Consider the following 25,368-nt stretch of genomic DNA (forward strand, 5'->3'; position numbering starts at 1 on the left):
TGAATTCACAGTGCTTTCCTGAGTAACAGAGCTACATCTATAAAATCTTTTAATATTTTGTTTTCAGTGAGTCTCTACACATTTCATGATGCTTTACCTACTTTTAAATCAACGTTTTTGTTTGATTGCTTTTGTACCCAGAAGTTTTTGTTTTTTTTTCTAGCGGTTAATTAGCTGGTTCTCAAATGGGTTTGAATGAGATTTCATCACCTACAGCGATTCCTCTAGATCAATCCTATGGTATTTGCTTGCTTGCTTTTTTGCTACACATAATAATTGCAGTTGTCTATCCTCCTCACATTAGCTATTACCTTGTGTCCTTTTACAGTAGGATAAGTGGTATTTTTCTAGCCCTATTCTGAAGTTTTCTGTTCCTTGGGAATAGAAGGGTCTAGATTAGAGAACATAATTAGATGGTATGCAAATAAGAACTTTGAAGCTCTAAGCTACTGCTCATTATAAAAGAGAAGAAAGTAAACATATTAAAAACATCTGCTTTCACAGCAAAAGTGGAGACTTTGAGCCATCACAGCAGTATTTTATGTTGCATAGCAAACTAAGAAGTGCAGAACGCTACTGAAATCACTTCAGAATGTGTTTTTTTTCCCCTTTATTTAAACTTCATCTGAATTAATGACACTGTTTGGAAGAACTCATTGTTCAACCATTGGAACCTTGTTCTATGCTAGGAACTGGGGAACACGTGATTCTCATGGTGCTAGTAAAACCTTTTACTCCTACTGTATAAAACTGCTCAATAGTTGGAAGTACTGTGTGCAGTCTGTGCTATGCAAATTAAACTATTGGAATTACAAAGCTTCATTAGTGCTACTCAGATTATGAGAAGCTGTTAAAGCTTCTTAAAACAGGATGTTGATCGATCTACAGAAATAACATACACTGAGTAGGAAATGTGATACAAAAATGGTTAAAGAGTATTCAGTCAGAAATTTGTCCAAACAAGTTGTTAGAGATATCCCACGTAGTTTAGAAAAAGAAAGAAAAGTGCATTTTAATCTGGATCACAGTTTTTCAAATAGTAGACATCTAAAATTAGCCTGATTATTTTTTTCCTTCTAAAAAAATGGCAAAAACCCTTTCAATTTTAATTGTTAAGTGTTGAAAAGTAGTTGGTTTACTTGGCATTTGATGTCAGCTACCTGTTTTTTTCTAATTTTGTCACTGCTGCGGTTAAAATTTCAAGGATATTAATGGTCTGAAACAGTAACCATGCTGGTACTCTATGTAGCTGTTGCTTCTTGCTTGACTTTTTAATTATTTGTGTCAATACTAAGTGACTCAGTTATTTTCTAAATCATCATTAGCTTTTCCAAACAGTTTGCTAGGTAAGCTCATCTTTTCTTCATGTGTTTGACCTCTATTTATTGAAAGCTTGGAAGACTCTATGTTTCTCTCTGTTGGAGCAGTTATCACTTTTTCCAGAGATTCTTCCAGATCACGTCTCAGTTCATCTTCAGAATCTTCAAAATTCCTGCGAATTTGAAATGAAGTTTTATTAATTCTATGTATCTGTTACGAGCGTTTCTAGTTTAAAAGCCTTCAAGGTTTTTTTTAATGTGTTGTAAAGAAAATGCAAACTACACATGAAATATGAACTGCTTCTTCATCCATCTCTGATTGTTTACCTATATTTATAAGGTAAAAAAAAACAAACAGTTGCAGAGCCATGTTAACAATTCTGCATAACATTTTTAATGTCAGCATTGGCATATGACAAATTAGAGAATTGAAAATCAGATCAGCAGACTGTAAAACAATTTGTCTTCATTAATGAATTTAAAAGAACTGAGGAGAAAAGCTTTAGGCAATGCATCCAGTCATTTCATGTGTATAGCTTTTTCTATTGAAGTGCTTGACTTACGTGTCCTCATCATCTGATCTTGGCTCAAGTCTGCCATCATCAACAGCAACACTGGAGCATGATTCTGAGTCATTTTCCTTGCTTTCTTTTGGTGACAGGATTAATTTCCCTTCTGGAAAGGGAGAGAACATTCCTTTATTTGTATTACACATATATAATAATAATTATATATATAAAATATAAATTATTATATATAATTTATAAAGGTGTATGTAAAGTAATAGAAAATAAGTAAATGCTTGATTTTTTTCCCCAGTGACCAACAATGTAAGTACTGTGCATAACTGACTTGGATCACGTGTGTTTTAGTCAGTAGTTTATAACTTCTGCTCAGTGCAACTTCGTTATGTTTGTAGGCTGCAACCACAAAACTATAAAGGGTAAGAAAAGGTAAATCTGATGCTGGTAGATTCAAGTTCCTAATACACAAACCTGCACTTTCAGTGGAAAATTTAGGGGACTACAGATTGGGAAAGACTGAAAATTGCTGCTTGAATGCAGCAGCTGTGATTCCTTAGAAGTTCTCATTTTCAAAGACTGAAAGGCAACCTCAACATGAAAGGCGGGAGAACAATGACAAGAGTTGTTGTTTTAGTACCTAATGGCTAAATGCTGTGTGTAATCCACTAGCAACCCGTCCGTTTGGGTACAAATGTGCTTCACGGTGTCAGCTGGAGTAACAGGGCAGAACTGGGTGTTGAGGGAGCGTGGTATTTTAATAGATATTATAGATAAATAAAAAGATAAAGAAAACCTTGTAATATTGGCAGTAATGGACGTCCTACCTATTTCTTCTTCAAGCTGGATGAAGGAGGCATTAGACAGCTCTGCTTTTGCTAAGATACTCAGGAGTGTCCCGGGTGCTGTTTGTTTCCATTGCTTCCTGTTTTCTGTGATGTCTTCAGGCAGAATGACATGGTCAGCTGAAGAACAGGAAGGTTTTCAGATCAATAAATCATCACTGTGGCTTGGCACTTCTGCTAGAATTAGACTTTCTAATATGGACACTGATTTCTTCCTTTTGTGTAATGCTAGAATCTGATTTTTTTCCCTTGTGGAATATTTTCTCTTTAAAAAAAAAAAAAAGTATTTGATCTGATTGATACTGTAGAGGGAAAAAAATAGTCTAGACTATTTGTCACTAAAACCTTCTTAATGCCAGTTTTAATGCTCAAGTAATAAGCATATTAGGCCTGGAATAGACAGGTGCAGCTTCATTGAGTTGTCCTTATTCACAAATTTAGTGGCTTCTTAGGGCTGAAAAAATCAGAAGTTCCAGTTTTTCTTGCTCCCAGTGTTCATCATCTAAGGCAAACAAGAAGTGACATACTAACAATACTCCGCTTTGTTTTGACTATCCATGCAAAAAAATCAGGTTGTTTCTGTGTGTCTGGGGTAATGGGAGAACAGGGGAATACTGGAGCCCCTTGTTCCCAGCACCCAGTCACTGGAGCTGCCTGGCACAGTCAGAAAACGGCTATTCACCTCCAGAAAAAGAGCATCACCACAGCCAGACCTGTATAAGGGTGCACTTGTGACTGTGCAGCAAAGGTAATGGGTGGTGTGGGAAGCCAGAACTCCCCCACGTTCTTGGCTGGCTGGCCACAGACTGCCTGGGTTTTGTATATCATCATCTCAAGGCCCAAGGAAGTGGTGGTGTTGCATTTAAAGTTAAGTTACATTGACATACATACATAGGAAGTTAGTTGCATTGACAGGCGTTTTCAGCCCATTCAACCCATTTTGTTTGCAAAAGTATGTAGTAGTCTGGCTGAATTTTAGTAGCTCCCTAATGTAACTCACTGGAAAACATAAAAACCTTCTTACAAAATTCATTTTCAGCCATAGGATGTACAGATGTGACATCAGCATTGGCTAAAAAATTCAATAGTGTCTGGGGGGTTCCAGTTTGCCACTGCTTCCTGCTTTCTTCAGTATCACCTGCATCACTGGACTCTAAGGGAAAGAAAAGAGAAGGCAAAGTTATTTCATTTTTAAAAAATAGATTTCAGTGGAATTGTGTTGATTATAAGATATTATAATGAGAGAGAAACATCAGACAAATTTGCTATAACCTACAGTTACTGAATTTACCTTACTCTTAACTAATTTTCAGGATTAATCCTATGTATCACATTTCCTTAAGAAATACCTGTTTGGTATCCAGAAAGTTCTTCCAAAGCCCCGTCCATGGGGTCTTCATAAACTTCCACCACGTTCTCCTTAAGATTCTGCCCATCCACGGAAGTCAACATCTCATTGACTTTATCTTGTACCTGAAAAAACAATAGAAGGAGAAAACATATACAGGAGAATAACTCACTTCCATTATTTCCAAATAACGCCTGGTTCATCACAGTAATATTCTTGCTTTGTGATATAATCCTAGTAAGAAGAAACAGCCGTGCTAATGTACTATTGAAATAACACAATTACCAAGCCAAGCTTTTAGTGTTATTGGGGAGGAGGGTATTTCAGTCAAAGAATGGGCAGGAACTTCGTTGTATTACTGTAAGACAACCAAACTTTCCCCAGAAAGGATGGAAAAAGCCTCATGCAAGCCAAAGAGGCTACATTTCATTCAGGCTACACCTGAATGAAAACAAAACAAATGTAATAGGCTTAGAGAATAATTTTGAATAACAATTGTGTACTTTGCCAGAGAAACCCTCTGCTCAGTTGAAAAATCCCCTTTCTGAGCCATGGATAGCATGATTACATTGTCAAGTTCTCTCCAGAAACTGTAATAGGCAGAAAGTTAAATTATGGTCCCATTTCTCTGTAATGATACTGACTTTCTTCTTGCACAGCTCAATTAATGCTGTTCCTACTGATAGTATAAATCCTGCATGTGTCTTGGCCATGGTCACTCCCTCAGTTTTGACCTATCTTGAAAATGAAGCAGCACCAGAAGGAATAGCCTGACAAGACTCAGGTTCTGACCTTGGACTTGCGTAGTTTATACCCTGCCAGAGGCTACTGGTCTTGCTTGCTCCTTTTGGTCTGTTACATGCATAAGCTTCAAGCACAAAAGAGCCCTCACAGGAATTTCTGGTTTTGTAGTGTTCACTGGTATAGACTGAGTCACATCTGTAGTTTTCTAGCATATATAAACTGATATGGATTTTGCAGAGTTAAGTTTTCTATAGAAGTGTAGTAAGTTCTCATTTTCAAGAAGTAATAACCACATTTTTAAAAGCAGTGTAGCTAATAATTGTAGAAGTGGCCATTATCATTTCAGAAAATACTCAAAGAAACGTACTAAATTCACTAATCAAATCCGGCATTTGCAGACTAATGCACTTTTGAGATGTGTTTTCCCCCTCAGCCCAATTTACAAAATTAAAATATCTGCACCACTTTTCATGTGAAAGATTGACCCAGATACCATCCAATTTCTCAAGCAATTATCTCCTCGAAGAAAGTCAGATATATGCAATATGTCAACAAAGCCTCAAGGTGAAGCTTCATTATAACACAGGTAGAGGGTGACAGTAATATAAACAGTTAAACCTGACCTCACGAAGCTACTGTCATGGTTTCAGATTACTGAAGAAAATGCTTTGAATATAACCAAAGCCTACCTCTGCTTCTTGAATGTTGTCTTCCTCAGGAACACATTCATCTAAATTAATTTCAAACTTTATTCCTCCCTGAAGAAAATTCAGACACTTCATTAAGATAGGCTATTAAATAAAAACATTTAATTAAATGTACACAGATGACATGGAATTTAAATGGAACTTGAAAATTATTTTTCTATTAAAATAACTTCAATTTTCTTCTGTTTAACAAGGTAAGTTGAACAAACAGGACAAAAATAGATTGCTCTGAGGTACACCTTATGGATATTTTCAAATGACTGCATCCACTAGAGAAGGCTGGAACATTTTAAGAAAAGATGTCTTTGATAATCATTTCATTCAAATCATTGCATTACACGGAGTTGGTTCATACAGTTGGTTCCCAGCCATTATTAATATTTGAATACTGCACTGCTTCAGTGCAGAATTTCACAAAACACCTTTAGACCACTTCAGAATTATATTATCTTATTATCTTATCAGAAATTTTCCTAATATCTTACGTGCATTTCCATTCAATTCCCAGCCCCTTTTACAATTTAGAAGCATGGTAGAGAAGAAAGTTTTACAAAATATATTAAGAAATTAACAGTGGCTTCACTTAGAGTTTGATATAAAGTTGAGTAAGTGGGGATTGATTACTGCCTGAGAAGATTTAGAGGGAGCCTCCCTCAAATGACCAGAAAAGCTCTGCTATACGTTTCTTTTCTTAATGATTCTATCCTGCCACAGAAACTTTTAGCAAACAGCAGTAGACCAGCACTCTTATCTGACTCTCAAATAACTTGATTTCCAGAGCTACTGTGGCATAACAGAGTTGTTTGAAATGTACAGATTTAAGAAGAAAATGGGGGATAAAAACCACACACACACGAATAAAAAATACTAAGTATGGATACCTTTGTGCTATATTCCTTCTCTAAAATGTTTTGACCTTGTTTATCCTGGAGTCTGACTTGTTTAAACTTTTCTTCCATGTTCTGGAGATAGAGAAAAAAAATCAACAACTTTAAAACGCACGCTTTGGAACCAGTGTATGTGTATACCCACATACATAAAAAGACTGTATACATACATAAAAAGACTCTTTTTAGTAATAAATATTACCACTGATTTCCTTTTATATATATATATCAATAAGAATAGTTCATTCATTGCTTTATTTAGATTCTGATACTGAAAGACGTAATTCTGGCTTATCTAGCAGAAAAACAGGAAACCTTGCATAAAGTGCAACCTCTGATTTTTCAAAAACATGTTTCGAGAATATAGTACTGTGTCCAGAAACAATGCATCTTTTCTTTTCTATGATCATATGCAAGATGACTCAGGCTGATTTCATTCCGGCAGACTTTGGGAGTCATGAAAATCAAGGTTATAATTGAAACCTATACCCGTACAAAGTCTAGCCGTGTTTCATATTATCCTGTTTGCTGGTTAACACCTAAAAGCTATTTAATAACCTTCTGCATATTCCTGCGCTCTGTGTTAGAATATGCCACATAAAAGCAAAGTAAATAATTGCATACAGCTCCTTCAGTGACCTCCTGCTATGAGGACATGTCCTCAACCTCAGGTGAAGCCACAAAAATTCACAGGTTGTACTTTTTGGAAATATCTATGCAGTTTCTCCAGTAGGTGGAGTGTCCATGAATTAAGTGACATCAAACAGGTGACATCAAACAGGTATAAAACCTTTTCTTTTATTTATTATTATGCTTTTCCCATGGGAATAACATTTCTGTCCTGTTGTGGCCTTGATGGTGTACAGTGCAGCTTATCCCACCGAATGATGTGTGGTGTAATTTTAGTAAAAGCCAGCTCCAGGGTCCATGAATATCACTGAAGAGTATCCTACTTATATTGGCAGCTTTGGCACAAGTTCCAGCTGCAGCAGGGTAGCAATGTCTGTCACCAGTTTATGTGGAGGTCTGCCCCTTGCTGCTGAGCAGTGCAGGAAATCCTGCACTACATGAAGGAAATTCTGACTGAAGAATCCTATTAGCCAGCTCAGCATTGTTTTCCTTTCAGAATAAGCTGGCATTTTGCACACTGAAATAAATTTTAAGAAGCTGAGGCTTTCATTCTTTTCACTTGAGGAGAAGCAGACTTGTTGCTGCAAAACTCCCTGTGGTCTGGAAACCTCATCTGGTTTTCATCACACCAGCATTTTAAAGTAAAAGTGGAACAATTCTGAAAATCCATTCCAGTGCCTGTGTTGGTAGTATTTGATGACAAAGAAGTGATGGATTCCTGTAGCTGAAATCTTTAGTTCTGTTTCTTCCTCTTGTTTCTCCCAATCTTCTGTTTAAGTAAGGAGTCCACACAAAACTGGATTGAAACATATGCCCTACATAGGATCCTTACAGGAAAAGTACTCATGTTCTACTCTGAGCTCATGCTTACTGTATCTCCTGCACAGGATTCTCCTGAAGGTCTGCACTGTGAGTGGCTTCTTTACTTCACTCAGAAATCAAGGAAAATAAATACACCACAAAAGGAAAAGAAGCAAAAGTACCTCCCAATAAGTATAGGGGAAAAGCAATTACCAAAACAAATCAGAGCTTATCCCAGTAAAGTTTCCAGGCTATTCAAGAAAGGAACCTAGGAAGATTTTCAGATGTGGCACAAACATCAGGTAAGATTTAAGCTTTAGCATTTTTCAGGACTCTTGCAGAGTGAATCAAAGGCCATGCATAAAACGTTTTGTTTAGACTAGAGATACCTCAAGTGACTCTTTTGTTCCAGCTGTATCTGTGGTTTCAGACAGGTTCTCAGCTTTCCCTTGCCTCACCAGATAGGTTTTGTCTTGTATTTTTTGATTGTCCTAGGGAACAGGTTTATAAAATTTTCATTTCAATAATTAATTAAGTGTACAACCTTAAAAAAGGAGAAGGAAAAATGACTGCATGCATGTTTGAGCTTTGCTACCTGAAGTATTCCTGCTCTGAATCTGAATTCTTTTATATTGCTGTGGTATTCTTCCCGAATTTTCTGTAACTGTTTCAGGTACTCCTATTAAACAACAGTAAGGTAGAACACATAGTTATTAGAAAGACATACAGAAACAGCACTAGCTGAACAAAATATTCCATGGATATCAAACTGTGTATGTGTGAGAAAAAAGGATCAGTGTCCACTACTGCCTATTTTAAAGATTGCCTGATACTTCCTATTAACAGGAGATTTAGGAGTTATAACTGTTCCAGACTTTAACCCTTCTGAAGCTTTTCTGAATGTTTTATGCTGGATTTTCTGTCTAGTTACACCTAAAATAGTCAATTCCAAGAATAAACTAAGGATAGTCTGAGTAATGACTCCAAATTCACAATCATAAAATAGAAAATAGTAGGACAAAAAAAATTATAAACCATTTATTGTATTGCAACCTCCTCCCCAAAATAAAACAGAATTTGGCAGTCTTCTGTTGAAGAAGATTCACCATTCCTGTGCTCTGAAGCAAAAACTTCAAATTTGGATGGAAGGCAGTCTTTTGTTACATTTCTGTTACTGTTTACAAGACAGTCTGTCCCATTTTACTTCTGGTACAAATAGACAAATCCATGAAATCACATTTTTATAAAATTTAGTACAGACTTTGTAGAATTAAAGAGCAGCAGCCTTTGAAGAATGTGTGCATGATGAGTATGTTCCTACTCCGAAGTCTGACCATTATGTTAAAAGCTAATATATTTATTCTGACTTTTTTTTTATATAAATCAAAGATACAAGGATTAAATGTATTTACATGTTTCCATGTATTTAGATTTTAATGTATTTAGGTTTCTTTGTTTGTTTATAAATAGATTTATTTCCATGTATCTAGATTTAGATTTTCTAGATTTTAAAATGATTCTGGAGGTCAGCTTTTGTGCAAGTCCTCACTGGCTTCTGCAAGATGGAACCAGATGAGCACAGAGCTTATATTTTCCTAGTGGCCCAATGGAAAAAAAAATCTCACATAAAGAACACTATTGTCAAGGAGTGTAAGAAAACAGCTTTAAGCAACTTGGGAAAATATTTTATTTACCTGTTCTTTCATTTCATTCTTTCTAGACATGTCCTGGTGATGCAATTTGAGATGCTCTTCTGTTATTTCCTGCTGCTGCATTTGGTCATGATATGGGTCAGCAGAGGATGGCCACAGTCCCTGTGGGTGTACAAATAAATCCCAGAGCAAAGGAATTTTCATTTTGAATCCCTTTCATCAGGGCCTATTCAGTTCACTTTTCCCCTTCCCCTGAAGAGTGATGTTTGACAACTGTGTATTTTTGCAGGTAAGAGTCACAGTAGAATTTTACAATGCTATAGTTTGATACTAGAAAATAAAACCTCAAGATGACCATTGTAGAGCAGATAGCAGACCCACTAGAGCAGAGCTTTCTATCTGACAGTGCCACAGTCTGTTGGAAAGACATCAATTCATCTTTGGGATTTGCAATCAGTTTCTTTTACAGATTTTGTTCTGTGGTTCAGTACTTACTTACCAGCTGTTTTTCCACTTTAATCTTGTACTGCTGGGCTTCAAAACGCCTTTGAAGATATTCTGCAGGCCTGAGAGAAGAAAGCGATGTTCACGTACTATACTTTATTTCACAGCTTCTATCTTCTGCACAAATAATTTTCTACCAGCTGTGTTTGTACTACATAAGTATGGATGGATGGATAAAATATGTATAAATATGGACCAAGAGTAAAATAACAAACAGAAAACATACTGACTTGGGGCGTTCCCCTTGCTATTATTTTGGTTACCTTAGTCTACTGAAGAGCAAAGCTCTTCTTCACCTTCTATTTGATAAATAGTACATGAGACTGTTAGTGAAAATTATGTTATTTTTCCTGATCCTCAAAATATTGATAAATTGTGGAATGGACAGACAATCTCAAAAGTAAAAATAAAAGATTCTACCTCTGCTTTGTAAAAGAAAGACTTTAAAGTACACAGACTGCTGGAGAACACGCCTTTATATCTGAAACCAAAATGTAAGCTCTGCAGGAAGACAACATTTGCATGGCCTGCCTCCTACTCTGTTCCCTGAAGTACAGAACAGCTTTTGCTCTTTAGATCTTTCAGATGCTGGTGGGAAGGAAAGACAGTGCTTATCTTGAGTTTTACTCCACATCCAGTGAAACGCTGAGACTGGGGAGATATTTTGATAATAAAATTTCAAACATCAGGAAAATACATGCAGAACAGAAAGAGGAGTTACACTGTACAATAAACTTAAGTAAAAAAAAAATATCAAAGAACAAGCAGAGAAGGAATTATACTGAATGAGTTAATCGGGAAGGCTGATAACTCCAAACATGCAGGACTGGTCACTACTAATAAAGAGTGAGAAAGGTTTACCCGTCAGGTTGGGGGGGTGGAGGCGCAACTTGTCCTTTTTGTTTATAGTATTCCTCAACTCTTTGGCTGATGTGAGACAGGTCATAATGTGCATTACCTTTCCTCTGCAAGTTGTCAAGTTTATCATAGTAATGACCATAATGGCCAAGCGCTCTGATATTTTCTGGCCTTTCTGCCATCTTAAATCTGGAGCTCTGTGGCTGAAAATACAATAAAGAATGTTAATTGCCCCATATTCATTTGTATCAATACCAGTGTGAAATATTTCCTGTCCTCCCCATAATGAGCTGCATGGTAATACAGGCTGTCTACAGTAGAGTTAGTGTTATGTTCTCCAAGCCTTTTCTCAAATAAAGCAGAAACTTCCTAATTTACTACATACAGAGTGTGTTTAATATTACTGTGGTCTCTCCCTTTTCCCCTGTTCCATCAGCTCCTGTGATTTAGCAGCAGCCCATGCTGTGCATGTCAGTCAGCGCGGGGCTTTGTACCCTGCACCTTGGTTGCCCTTGAGCCACGCCATCGTTCTGAAGCCCAAAGCACTGAGTTAATTCCAGGAGAGCTTTATTTTGACATGTGACAGTGAGGGGAATCTGGGATGTAGTTGTGGGTCATAAACATGCAGACTGCTGCTTTCAGGGAAGCACTGTGCTTGTGCATAATCTCTTTGATTATGTGCCTGTGGGAGCTTGCCTTTGATTTCTCCAAGTCCTCACTGTGATGAGACATTCCTGTATTTCTGCTTTGTGACAAGGCTGTCTTTTCCATCTCATAAGAACAATGAAGAGAAAGGTGATTGTCTAGCTGCTGCTGCATGACAAAAAAGAACTGCAGTATGACATCCACAAACACTTTCTTGGTGGGAGACTAAAAATTACTACATGGGGTATGAGCAAAATGCGGAATATTGCTTATTTTTCTTGCATAAATTAAAATCAGCTTGGTATCCCTTCCTTAGATGGTAAATACATTAATTATTGCTCCTTAGAAACACTGAAAATAAGCTCATCTACCTACAGCATAGTCCAGATTATATAGATTATATAGTCCAGCACAATATAGATTCACATTTATAGAAGAAAATTTTCTACTGCCAGTAATGATCCCAAGGAAGAGGTAATTTCAGGAAGTGTACTTGTTGTCCCTCCCTGAATGAAGTTTTAAAGTACGGTATCCAGAAGTACGGCAATCTCGAGCAGTAGGGAAAACAAATCAGACCATCTAAATAAGAGTGTTGAGAACCATGAGCAACAAAGCTTGCACTCTTTCTCCCCTCCAAGAAAGTCTGCAGCAAAGAAGATATACCCCAGGTGGAAGAGGTTCAGGGTAGAGAATACAAGAGCAAACTGGACAGAAGTAAGTCCACTGGCCCTGATGGGATGTGCCCACCAGTGCTGAGGGAGCTGGCAAATGTCATTGCGAAGCCACCGTCTATTATTGGCTTTGACTGATTATGGCACTTGTGAGAGGAAAGCAGATGCCAATCTTATCTTCAAAAAGGGCAGGAAGGGGGACTCATGGAACTACAGGCCCCACTGTCCTGGAAACCATTTCCAGACACGTAAAAGACAAGAAGGTGCTCAGGAGTAGTCAGCACGGATTCACAAAGGGAAGGTCATGCTTGACTGACCTGATGGCCTTCTACAAGGAAATGAGCAGCTTGGAAGACAAAGGGAGAGCAGTGGGTACTGCCTGCCTTCTCTCCACTACTTTCTGATGCCATCCCCCAAAAGATCCTCACAGAGAAGCTGATGAAGTGTGGGCTGGATGAGCAGAGAGGTAGGTTGAAAACTGGCTGGCTCCAGAGGCGATCATGTTGCAAAGCCTAGCTGGAGGCCAGTAACTAGCAGCATACCCCAGGGGTCAATACTGGGCCCAATCCTGCTTCACATCTCTGGTAACGATCTGGGTGATGGGGCAGTGTGCTTTCAGCAAGATGCTGATGACAAGAACCTGGGGAGAGCGGCTGACATGCCAAGGGTCATGCTGTCGTCCAGAGGGACCTCAGCAGGCCGGAGAAATGGGCTGACAGGAACCTCCTGGAGTTCAGCAAGGGGAGGTGCAAAGTCCTGCACCTGGGGAGGAACGACCCCAGGCATCAGTACAGGCTGGGGGCACCCAGCAAGGAAGAGGGCCTGTGGGTGCTGGTGGACAAGCTGAACATGAAAACTTGTGGCAAGAAAAGGCTAACGGTATCCTGGGTTGCGTTAGGCAAAGTACTGCAGCAGGTCAAGGCACAAACTGAAACACAGCAAGTTCCAGCTGAAAATAAGCAAAACATTTTTTACAGTGAGGGTGATCTCACAGTAATAGAGAGGTTGTGGAATCTCAGTTGTTGGCGATCTTCAAAAGTCATATAGCTGTGGTCCTGGGCAAGTGGCTCTGGGTGTCCCTGCTTGAGTAGAGATGATAAGATGACCTCTAGGGTTCCCTTCCAGTCTCAAATATTCTGTGATTCTGTGAACCCTGAAGCAGCTCATTCAAAGCATGACACTATGCAAATATCCTCACTACCCTGAGAAAAAAAAAAAACACAACCTATTTTCTTCATTTGGATGATGAAAGACTGTGGGAACATGTGATAACATGTTCACTGATAACATTAGTGCATGTCTGGCAGATCAAAACACTGTGGACAAAATTCTGCCTCTGATTACAGCAGAGCACGATGAAAGGAAACTCAGCCAACATCTCTGCACTTGCATGGATATGCACAAATGGAACTATGAGGAAAACCAAGTACTATGTTCTGCATTGGGCCAGCACTGTCCTCAGGCATCTTAGTGACTGCTCGAGGGCTGCAGTTCTGGGAATTCCACAGATCTCTACCATCAGCTAATCTACCCTAACTGCAGCATGCAATTACTGCTGGGAGCTCCCATATCCTAACTGTGCTTTGCTCTAGTTTGTCAGCACCCACGAGAGTGCTACACACTCTTGAAGGTGGGAAGTGATACCAAGTAAGAGGCTGGAGATAGCACACAGCTTGAGGAAACAATGAGGTAGAAAATGAGGGAGGGACACAGGTCATTGTGAGGAACTGGGGCTTCCTGCTCTAAGGTTTTATCCCAGTTTGTTTTAATTTTATCTGAAACGAGGGCACTGGGCACCACTGGTTTTGCCCACGAATGGGCCCTCAGGAGGTGTGACATAAAAGAATCAGTACGTTTGCTTTTATAGCAGAAATGCAAGCCCAAGGTTCATTTGCCTTTGTATAAACATAAATGCGAAATGTGCCTGACTGCTTTTGTTACAAAGGACCAGGCTGAAGCAGCCTAAACTCCATGTTTCCCACTCAGGCTTTCTAAAACAGTCCTTTCTGGACTTTCTGGAGTCCTTAACTGTCTCCACTAACTTGGTGTAGGCATTAGGTTGGATTTAATGTATCTTAAAGAAGCCTTCTAAAGGACCTCTTCTAACAGCAGGAATTTGCCTTCTAAGATAATTCAGTGTTATCAGCAATGTGGATGCACTCTACCTGAGGCTGCTGCCCTCCTGAAGGTTTCCATTCATTTCTTTGAAAGAATCCCTGTGTCTCAACAGGTGCCACCATTCCAGATTCTGAAGTAACTTGGTCTTGCACTCTCCTTTTTTGAAGCTTACATTCTTCTTAAAAATAAAAGATTAGCAAGTTACCCTCTGTGCTTTCTACAAGATTTCAGTTCTCTCCTTTTTTTTTTTTTTTATTTCCAAATTTTTCTGAAGTTCTTGTATCCAAATGTGCAGCAAAGACTACTGGAGAAAGTTATCACCATCAAGTATATCACAACTAGCAAATGTTAATGTAGAACCAGTGTTAAAATCATTAAATATTATCTTTACCTTGTATCAGCTTGGCTCCAGGCTGTGATGCTGAAGGCTTTCTTCTATTTATCAAAGCGAGACTGAGTTCTTCCTGTGTTAACTATCAACAAAAAAGTACCAGACAGAACTGTTTATAACACAATACACCTTTCTCTCTTGGCAAGCAGCAGTACAAGGCACTCACCTCAGGGGGCAAATATCTGAGAACAAGCTTCTGCAAGAAGGGCTTCCTCAAAATAGAATTCACCGATGGTCGATCTCTTGGAGATACTTTAAACAACTGGGAAATTAACGCCCTCAGATCATACGAATATTTGGGAGACACGGGCTGAAAATATCCTCTGCAAATCTTCAGCACCAGCTGGTGCAAGCTACTGCCTTCAAACTTAATCAATGAAAACAACAGAAAGAGGACAATAAGTACTGCTGGTTGGAAATGATGGACTAAACACCCACATTTGAAAAGGGTACTTGTGGACAGAAGCCCTGGGCTATGCAATCTCTTCACAAACAATTTCTCCCTATCCATAGTTTGCTGTGGGAGATCAACAGAACCACTCTCTGATTGTACTTGCTGGTTACGTTCTCCTAGTTTAAGCTCCATGACTCAGCAGGTCTGATAGCTTTGGCACTTGGAAGAGTTTTTTCGTAGTGTCACATGTCGTACAATGTCATACAATAACACAGACACACTTTTTCCAGAATCCAACATCATGATTTTTGCCAAAAGCTGTTCAGCAGAGACGCACATACATACTGCTTTCAGAGGGTTCACCTTTAAAACCTCGGTTCCCACAACTTAGCCTCTGTGGTCTGTGTTCTCTCAGGATCCAGGATACAACCTGATTTTTAACAACTGATGCCACTCAGCTGACTCAGTCCTCTCTGGTCAGACGATCTCTTAATATATCAGCATCAATCTAATTTTTAGGGCCTAAGACAAGCAAAACTAATTTTGAAAGCAACAGTTTTCTAAAATTACCATTGTATTTACTTGGATAATTTGAAGGTGTTGTAACCCAAATTTGCTCTTGCATTTCCCTTCTACATCAGCATCTAGTTCCTGCCTTCAAATTTAAAAAAAAAAAAAAAAGGCAGCAATATGAAATAGAATAGCTAATATTCATAAGAAGAAATAATGATTTTTTCTCACTTTGTGAAATCTGGAATATTCCTCCCTTGTTATCAGCTCAGCACAACTGCTCTCCCTGCCAGTGCTGCTCTGCCAGCTTTGATCACATTGATGCCCAGGTCAACTTCAATTGGGCCCAGGAATCCAACCCTTTTCCTGTTGTTGGGATTAGTCTCTGCTTTGTTCCCTTCTCCACATTCACAGGCTGAGGATTACTTGAGGCTTAGATCATACAGAGGACAGCACAGCTTCCTAAAGATGCTGTCTCAGTTATCTTTTGACATGAATGTGCTTCCAAACAAAATACGACCTCTAGGAAAATGTTTCTTGAGACTTGAAATGCTCTCCGGGGAAATGTAGGTTTCAAACTCTTTAGCGAGTACAGATTGGTGTTTTCAAATAGAAATGAATAAAATCATGTGCCTAAAGCCTTGAAGTACAGCTTTAATTCTTTCCATCTGCCTTTTCAGAAAGTATAGTACTTATTAAAGAGTAAATATATGTTCGACAGACTTATATATACACATAAAAATTCTAGAAATACAATATAATATATTGTATTATAGTATGCTCAAAAAAATTCAATACAAAATATTAAACATTGGCAGTCATCCTTTACTATCAAGAAGTAAATTGAAAATAATACTAGTAGCTGTCTATGAATATTGTTATAACTACATATATTCCAGGCTGTTCACTCTATTTTTAATAATATGATATTGATCTGATTCTAAGATACTTACAGGATGCTTTAGTGCACATAGCTCATAGAGCACACAGCCAAGAGACCAAATATCTCTGTAAATAAAAGGAATTCAGGTTTCAGGAAAAGCCTATAATATTTTTCATAGATGTAATCAATATTTTTTTCCAGCTCTCAAATTTACTAGCATCATCGAATGAAGATTAATATTGGTGCAACTTTTGATATTCCTTAGTATGCAGTGAAAAGAAAACCTTAAATTTCTTTTTTTGTTGTGGCACCAATGTTTCTACAGTACCTAACCAGGTACTATTATTATTATTGGAAGAGGCACAGGATATAAATGATGCCTGCTTAATATTCCTAGAGGGACTGAAGAGCTCTACCTCTAGCTGATGCATGTGAAATTCCAGGTGCCCTGCAGAAATACTGATGTAAACCATGACATTATTTACATTAAGTTCTCTTGTGCCTGCACGCCCTCATGAACAAGCATATGAAGAAAACAGAGACTCACGTTTTATTGTTATATGGTCGATTTTCACAGATCTCAGGTGACAGATAATAAGGGGTCCCTACACAGGTATAGGCAAACTCCATAGTGCTGATGAAACACAGTGAATAAAAAGGGTTACACATTGAAAAAGTCTGCAAGCAATTGAGTTAAGAGCCTGTGGGGGTTTTTATTTCTGCTCTTAAAATAGTTCAATAATAGCTTAATGAAACAACCCAAGAAACACTAAAGTACTTCCCATTTCTGTGTAAAAATGACCAACTATCTTAACAGTGTTTGCATTTCAACAGAAATCACAAGAATTCTCTTTTCCCCACTTTTCACCAGCATTGCAATCAACATTTGCAAGGAACGATGATCATTAACACATGATTCTGAAAGCTGTCAACCTCACCTCAAAGTATTAGAAGCCTCCAACATACTCATTGAAATAAAATCATAGGTGCCAGTCAGTCATGCAGGCTAGAAACTGTGGAAGGTGGAACAACTGTCCAGAAACTAAAGCAGGAGTAAATGAATTCTATTCCCATCTTTGCTGCTGACTTGTAATGTAGGTATAGCAAATATAAAAAACTTGTTGGATTCATTTCAATTGCTTTTAGTTATTTACACTGTGGATGTCATCAAGAGTCACTGGGAAGTCCGTGGAGAAACAGAATCACAGAGTGATTCCTCTCACTCTACAGCAGGTGTCAATAAAAGCTGACTGTTACCCTCCTTATTGAGGATATGAAATCTGACTGCCAGAGCTGTGAAGGATACCTAACAGAAGATAAAAGTATTGGGCACTATCTGTAATTTGGAAGTGGAGAACGGAAATGAAAATGCCTTTGTGTATCACAGGGGATGGGAGGAAGAGGGACTGAGAAAACTAATTCACTTGTTACATGTGAAAAAGCACATTCAAGCTCCAAATATTTTGTTTCTGAAGTCCCAGATACCTATTAAATACTCCTCAAAATGCCCAGACTTGCACATTCACATTCTGAGGTTTACTTTCAGCAAAACTTCCCAGCTCTGATGCACCACCAAATTTTCAACGTTATTTAGGCCTCATTCCAAAGCAATCTGATGGGGCCTTGACAGAAATCACCTATGCTGTACATTCACCTGAAAAATGCATTAAGGTATTTTATACCAGTACATAGTTAAGTAAGTCTGAAGAGAGTGCATAAATTGTCTATGCTGGGTAAAGTCTTTATTGTGTAGACAGGAATGTGATTCAGCTTGGATTAATTTAATTTGGGGATAGGAAAAGTTGCAACGAGTGAATTGCAGCAGGTGGAGTACAAAGCAACCGAGAAGGACTGACAATAGAAGGACAATCTGCAAAATGATCATCAGAGGAAATTACATTTCCACAAACCGTGGAACTTCGTTGCCATGAGATCCTGCCAAGGTCACAGATATCAACAGGCTCAAAAAGAGATCAAGTTCAAGCATTGTCCTTTTGTTAGCATGTTAGACATGTTTTGACCATGTCAAAAAGCACTCTCCTAGACAATGTCTGGCCACTTTGTAGGTTAGGCCAACCTTGTCCCCAGAGCCAATAAAGAAAAGACCACCATCTGTGGCAGAAGTTTAGCCAGAGGGATGCAAGCCATGATAAAACATTTACTCTAAGGGCCAGGGAAGAATGGGTTCTGGCCTTTTTTTGTTTGTTTTTTTTTTTGTTAGTATAGGCACAGTTTTGAAGAACATACTAAGAAAACAAATAGTACGACCTGAACAAACTCTTTTCTTACACTATTTCCAAACGTTTAATGCTGTTCACTGTTTTTTCTTTTCATGAAGCACCAGAAGTGATTATCAAGGACTGCAAAGAACAGTTGTACCTCCAGAGTTTCTATGTCAGTTCCATAAGGAACAGGAAAAGATTGAGGGAAAGACCCTCTAACAAGAGTCCAGTTACAAGGATCCGTGGTTATGTTCAGGATGGCACATTTTAGGATACCAGAAAAAAAATATAGTGACAGACCCCTGATATCCTAGACCAAGCACAGCCCACAAACAATTTGCACACTCAGGTTGCATTCTGAACATTCAGAAATAGATACATTTGGTGTAGATCATAGACTAATGAAAGAGGTGCTTACTTGGTCAACTGTCTTGCTATGCCAAAGTCCCCAAGCTTTGCTATCTTTCCATTACTGCTAAGAAAAATGTTCTGCAAACAAAGAAGAAACTGGTATGCAACAATGAAACATGGCACAGCTTAAGTCTTTTGACATGATAAAATCACCCCCCTTCCAGTTCTAGTTTTACTACCTGTGCTTTTACATCTCTGTGTAAAATCTTCCTGTCGTGAATATGCTTCAGGCCCAAGGAGATCTGCACAAACCAACTCAAAATCTGCGGTGAAAGACAAAAGGAATAGATATCTGATAAATTTGATATGTGGATAAATTGGCATGGCTCTAATTTCCAGAGGGACATCTTACTGAAATACGTACAACAAAGACAACAACAAAATCTAAAAAAAGTCAAGCACACACACCATAGAATAGTAGGAAACAATATTTTTGCATAAGTAAAATGAATGCCATAGTTTTACTTTCCTTTCTCAGTACTATCAGGGAACTAAATGAAAATAAATACCTATTCCCACTTTCTGTATCCCAGTCAAGTTTTCACTGACTATGACAAGACCATTACCTGAGCAAGGACTGAAGAATCATGTCAAAGAAGAGTTAGGAACACTAGACCATTATTTAGAAATTAGTTCAAAAAACAAGCCATAAATGGGTGGTGTCTTAATCCTCAGCAGTGTAAGTCATGCATTTGTAATATTTTAATCATACCAAACGTGGTCCAGGAAAGAAGAAATAGAGGATGAAGGTCTGAAATGTGGTTAAACAACATAGGTATGAAGAAACTTGTGATAGTAAGTAATCACAACAGTTCACCCTTGCCCCAGGACAACTCTTAAGCATGTATTCAATTCCAGATATATGTGATTTATTGAATAATGGCTGCCGAACTTAATTCAGAAACAAAAGTAAGATGTGCTTACACACTCCTATCTTAAGGACAACTGATGATCATGGAAAACTTTAATTCAAGTAATATTCTTCTATCTAGTAATGCTTAACATTTCACAGATGATTTCCTGAATAGGGCTGATGTCATAAATTAGACTTCCTTAGGCATACACTTGAAAATATACAGATTTTTTAACAAAGTTATGTTAAATTGGGTAATTTGCTCTCTGTTCTTGATTGTCAGATGCATCTTTAGTTTCTATAATCCTTTCTTTTGTCTGTAATTCCTTTGTCTTTCTTTGGATATGCCACATTCTGTCTCGGCAAGGTTTGTTTGTGTGTTGGTTCCGTTTTGTCTTTTTGTGATCTGTGATTTTGTCCTCTTTTTATTTTCTCTCATGTTCTCTCTGCCTCTATTATGACTCCCAATTGGATCATAAAATTCACCACTGCTGAACCAGTAATTCACTTCCAACTGACTAAGGAGTTTCTCTTTTCCTACTAAAGCGAGAAGAAATGTCACAAATTTTCCTTTAATCTTTTTTTTTTTTTTTTCCCCACTTCTATGCTTTAGAGTAGATTTCCACTAACATGTTAGATATTGTCTGTCTACTATCTAGGTAAGTTTTCATTGCAACTGCAAAAGTGAAAGACTGCGCAAAATTAAATATCCTTAGAGTTCCGAATACTAAGTCCAACATATAAGAGAAGATTTCCTTCAGAAAGCTAAAGTTATTTAAAAGATGAAGGAATAAGTGAAGGACTAATAGGAAATTCTGTTTCTGAGAACTGCAATACTTCTCACATGTGGCTATTTACAAACTGAAATACCTGTGAACATGCTCCACAAGCAGTCAGAATCCTGGCCTTGTTTCTCTGTGTCAGTTTAACAATTTAAATGGCATCAGAGAATTCTTGACCCAAATAAAATGAATGAGAGATTTACCACTGACTAGTATAAAGCATGATATACTATGATGTAAATAGCAGAAAAGAATGAAAATTTCATATATAATATATCCCCTAACACCTCTAAAACACCTTGTAAAAGTAAAAATAAAGCCTTTCTGGCTAAGCACGTATACTACTAAGAAAAAGTGCCTCCAGTATAGGAGGAGCAATGGAAAGAATATCATTGGCATCAAAATACTGTCAATAAATTCATTTAAGATCTTAAACAAGTCTAAAAGGAAACTCTAAATTCCCACTAAAACTATCAGTTTCTTTAAAACGTTCAGTTTTTAAAACAGGTCAGAAAAGAAACAGTAGCAAGCACTGCATAATTCAATGTGTTTTACATAAAACATCCTTTCCTCTAAAGGTAACTTCTTTCACCTGGTCCTCATCAAACAGTACTCCATGCTGCATATTTATCCGCTTCATTAAATCTCCACCATCGCAGTATTCCATCACGATATACAGCTTGTTGTTTTCTGAAAGGAAAAGTATTTCTTTCCTTTATTCCTTTATTCCTCATTAATACAGCAATAATTATTAAATTTCACCTGAAACATACATTAATTGCATGCTCTCTATGGACACTAGCCTTCACCTTTGCTTCACAGGCCCTCCAAAATCAATCCTGCATGAACCTGTGCTGGAAAGCCACTCCACTCTCTCCCTCAGTCCCAAAGTCCAAGCCAAACCTTTCTGCAACCTTACTGATAACCCAAGATATGTTTTCTTTCCTATTTTCCTATTTTTCCTAGTTTCTCATTCATTTTACTTCCTATTGCCTGCTGTGCTCAAAAGCTCTCTTCTTCTATTGCAGCTCCTGGGAAGGTCTCACAAAACCCTGGACCTCTGTTGAAGGTCAAGATTAAAGTTCAATGGGAAGCAATGCAGACCCCTCAGGATCCAGTGTGTGCTTCTTAAGACTTTTGGTCCCACCCACCCACAAGGAGAAAGAAAGTGATGACTAAACCTGGTACCTTGTGTTCATTTTTAGGAGTCAGCACCTAACCCCACTGATAAGTAAGGTGCTGGGGACAGGCTTATGGTTGGGCAATACGAACAAACTAGGTTCTGCTGCCTTTCACTCCTATAGTCACAAATAAAACAAAAATGTTGAAAGTAAACCTTGCAAAGAAGCAAAGAAGGTTACTATATTTGCATGCTTCATCTTGGCCAGAAGAATGACTTCTTTCTGCGAGGCTTCCTTTTCTTTCACAGGCATCTACAAAGAATTAAGCAACTATATTTTAGCAATGATGTATTTAAGTCTCTTCAATAACAGTTACATTGCTGTCAAATCATTCCCACAAGTACATAAAGATTGTGCCAAGGTGATGCAGAAATACTAGAACATATGATGTACATACATTCGCAGCATATGTTTGTAAATATACTGGAACATTATCAAAGTAAAAACAAATTATGATATTTTACAAAGAGGCAAGTGTCTACCTTTAAAATTCCTACATAAATGTTATTACCAACTTAGTTGGTGAACAGAGGTAAACTCATGTTTCAGTGATTCCATACTGATTCTATTAAAATGTCCTCTTTCATTTACAAAAGTAAGTTTCTTACTCTCATTCTTAAGAAATAATTTTGAAACGTAATCCTTAAAGATTCAAAAATCAAAAGGTGAAAATAAAGACACACACAATCAAACATATAAATGACACATAGACATACCACATACTACAAAGACACACTCTACCACATAAGAAAAATCATACTACTTTGAAGTCAGAATTTTCTGTAATCACCTCGTGGTTTTTAAACAACTGGGGTAAGTAATAACACTCTATTAATTTAAATTTTTCTATTTTGCATACATCAAAATATGAGATTAGAAAGAACCGAATTACTGGTTCTGAACACAGAGAAACCATTTTTTATTTAGTTATCATTACTAGCATATCAATTTTTCTGGGTTTGAATCTGAAGGTTATGTAGCTTTTCCTAGAACTGACACATAAAAATTCATGCTTCTGTTATGATTCTCTCATACATTTGAAGTTCACTAGTGCAACACAGAGTGTAAGAGCTGTCACAAGCATGTAGACACTCACTGAAATTGACTGCTGAATTCCCTGTACTGAAATCATATGGAGTTTAATTGCATGCCTTTTTGGAACTAGATCTAGGAGTGGCATTACTCTGATTACCCAAGCTAGCCACCCTAACCTGCCTTTACAGCCCACAGAAAGAAACATGGAGCTTATGGACCAATTCACCTCCTTCTGAAACAGAAGTCTAAAATACACACAGCAAACAGCATCCCTTGTTCTCAAAGAAAGGGAATTAAGCCATGTAGCTGAGATAATGACAACTACAGAACGGACACTTCAAATTAGATGAAATTAATCAAAATGCCTTACACATAAATGAGAATCAGAAAGACTGCTGTGTATTACTCATACCTGAAAATATGAACTTTTAAAAAAAAAATTAAAAAATGAAAGAGTTTAGAGAAAAGTATCACAAAATCATGGCTTGTTATTTCAGTAGCAATAGTTTTGTTGTACTTGAATCATCTGTTATAAAGCTTAAATCAGGTAGTATCATGTATGCTAGGTAAAGCTTTGAAAAAAAAAAAAAGAAAAATAAACTGTTTATATAAAATCACATATTTAGTCTATGTTTTTAAAATTAGGCAGTCAAAGAGTACAGTCTTTGGCAAGTTTATGTCATCAAGATGCAACTACAAATGTGACACCTAAGCTTATAGATTAGCTAAATGCAGTTGTCATAATTCTGTAAATAACTATTGTTATCATCCAGGTTTTGTTGTTTTACCTTAGTTAAATCAATCTCTTTGATGACACATTGCTCATTATCCAGTTTTCCTTTTGCCAAGAATATTTTGCCGTAAGATCCTTCTCCAATTTTCTTAAGGATTTCATATTTGTCCATGATGTTTTTATCTTAAAGCAGTGGCTAGAACAAAAGAGTCCCCAGATTAGTATTGCATGTAGTCAGTGCTAAAACATCTGAGTTTGTCTACTGAAATAGAAACTACTTTTAATGACTGTATTTTTTCCTCACATTTTTATCACATTTTTATTAATGATGCAGATTCATCCTCAAAATGTCATCTCCTGGAAGACTACAAATTATTGTGGATCTGAACTTAAGCAGCAAGTTTATGAGCATTTCGGAAAGCATGAAACACGGTCCTAGCACACCCTAAAATTAAAAAATGAGAAGGCAGCAAAAGTATTATGGTGTGGTGTTATTACAGTGTTATGGTATGCTATTATTCTTGGAGGTCTTTTCCAACCTTAATGATTCTATGATTCTGGGAAGTTTGACATTGTTTATTGAAGTTAATGATACTGCACACTTGTTCTTTTAATGGAAAACATAAAATTACAGTGTGTTTCTTGTTGAACTCTCTCTGGTAGAAAAGACCAAGTATTCTGGGACATTACCACTGGGTATTCGCAACCTATCCGCAAGCAAGCTTAGAGGGCTAATACACACACACACTCTAATACTGTTCTTGTTAGCTGGACTAAGTTTTAACCAGGAAGATTTGGTGACACTGCACTTTTCCTGTCAGGAAGGCAAGCCAGGCTCGGTAGCAGACCACCTCGACCTGCGTGAAGCCATCTCCGCGGCCCGGGCCCCTTCCCGCCCTGCTGTGGCACCGTCGCCATGGCGACGCCGCGCACCGGGTGAGCGGCCATGGCCGGGGCCTCCCTGAGGCGAGGTGCGGGCAGGGGGACGCGGTACCTACTGCGGCCGCCGCCTCCGGAGCCCCCGAGGCCAGCCCGAGGAAGAGGAGGAGGAGGAAGACGAAAGATGAGCAGCCTTCCCCGGCTGCCCTGCCCTCGGCGGGGTGTGGCGTCTGTGGCACTGCCCTCGCACCCCTCCGGGAGGAGAAGGAGGCTGCACTGCTTCAGGCAGCCGTGAGGGGCTTTGGGTGTGAGCAACGCAGGAGAAATAACAGCCCTGTTGCACATCTTGACATTTTCTAAAGCTTTTCGTATTTCTTTTTCTCCAGTATTATTTAACACAGTCCAGAAGCACCTCCCAGGGAGAGCTGTTATGGGGTCATGTCTACACTTCCCTGTCAGGCTTCTCATCACTATTTAGTAGCCAACAGCTAGCCCAAATAGCACCATTAAACTTAAATTACACGTAATGCATCCTGCAGAAGTTTATCTCCTTATCAAAATGGGGAAAATTGTCCTTTTTAATGAACAAATGAGGTTTCTTCCACACATGCAAATGGCATATATAAAAATCTTGTCATTGAAGCCAAAAGTTCACCATCAGGTATTGTCAGAGAACTAATAGCTGCATGAACTATGCCTCAAATAATTAGCATAGCTAAATGTTTTCCATAAAATGCCCTTCAGACAAAATCAGTTATTCCTGCTATGCAGTATTTCAAGACATTGTCAGGAAGAAAAACTTCATGCACAACTGTCACATCACTTCTTTGAAATAAGACAAAGA

At 38.1% G+C, this 25,368-nt stretch overlaps 1 protein-coding gene across 4 annotated transcripts; it reads right to left on the reverse strand.

Moving 5' to 3' along the window:
- Positions 1-144: 144 nt before the first annotated feature.
- On the reverse strand, positions 145-24,830 carry NEK5 (NIMA related kinase 5). 4 transcript variants are annotated; one of them, XM_027471040.3, is made up of 23 exons: positions 24,644-24,830; positions 23,701-23,841; positions 22,033-22,129; positions 21,289-21,386; positions 19,241-19,324; positions 19,069-19,139; positions 16,976-17,062; positions 16,499-16,553; positions 14,808-15,008; positions 14,642-14,723; positions 14,298-14,425; positions 10,820-11,019; positions 9,954-10,020; positions 9,497-9,616; positions 8,398-8,481; positions 8,192-8,293; positions 6,366-6,446; positions 5,467-5,535; positions 4,035-4,158; positions 3,710-3,838; positions 2,668-2,805; positions 1,883-1,994; positions 145-1,492 (listed from the first exon to the last, which is right to left on the reverse strand). In XM_027471040.3, exons 2-23 carry the CDS (start codon positions 23,815-23,817, stop codon positions 1,300-1,302), a joined length of 2,439 nt encoding a protein of 812 aa, XP_027326841.3. In that variant the 5' UTR covers positions 23,818-23,841; positions 24,644-24,830; the 3' UTR covers positions 145-1,299. The 4 variants fall into 4 exon arrangements, with proteins under 4 accessions (XP_027326841.3, XP_071888684.1, XP_071888686.1 ...); XM_072032583.1 differs by having other exon boundaries at positions 14,298-14,428; XM_072032585.1 differs by having other exon boundaries at positions 14,298-14,428; positions 24,640-24,830.
- Between the last annotated feature and the right edge of the window lie 538 nt (positions 24,831-25,368).

The sequence above is a fragment of the Anas platyrhynchos genome, chromosome 1 (assembly GCF_047663525.1).
Source record: "Anas platyrhynchos isolate ZD024472 breed Pekin duck chromosome 1, IASCAAS_PekinDuck_T2T, whole genome shotgun sequence".
NCBI lineage: Eukaryota > Metazoa > Chordata > Aves > Anseriformes > Anatidae > Anas > Anas platyrhynchos.

Bases quoted from the DNA above. Each gene is read 5' to 3' on its own strand.
- NEK5 (XM_072032583.1), bottom strand. From the start codon at position 23,817: ATGGACAAATATGAAATCCTTAAGAAAATTGGAGAAGGATCTTACGGC. The intron at 19,140-19,240 runs GTAGTAAAACTA...CTTTGTTTGCAG, and splicing joins ACAGAGATGTAAAAGCACAG to AACATTTTTCTTAGCAGTAA. The intron at 2,806-3,709 runs GTAAGAAGGTTT...CCTGTTCTTCAG, and splicing joins TATGGCTGAAAATGAATTTT to CTGACCATGTCATTCTGCCT.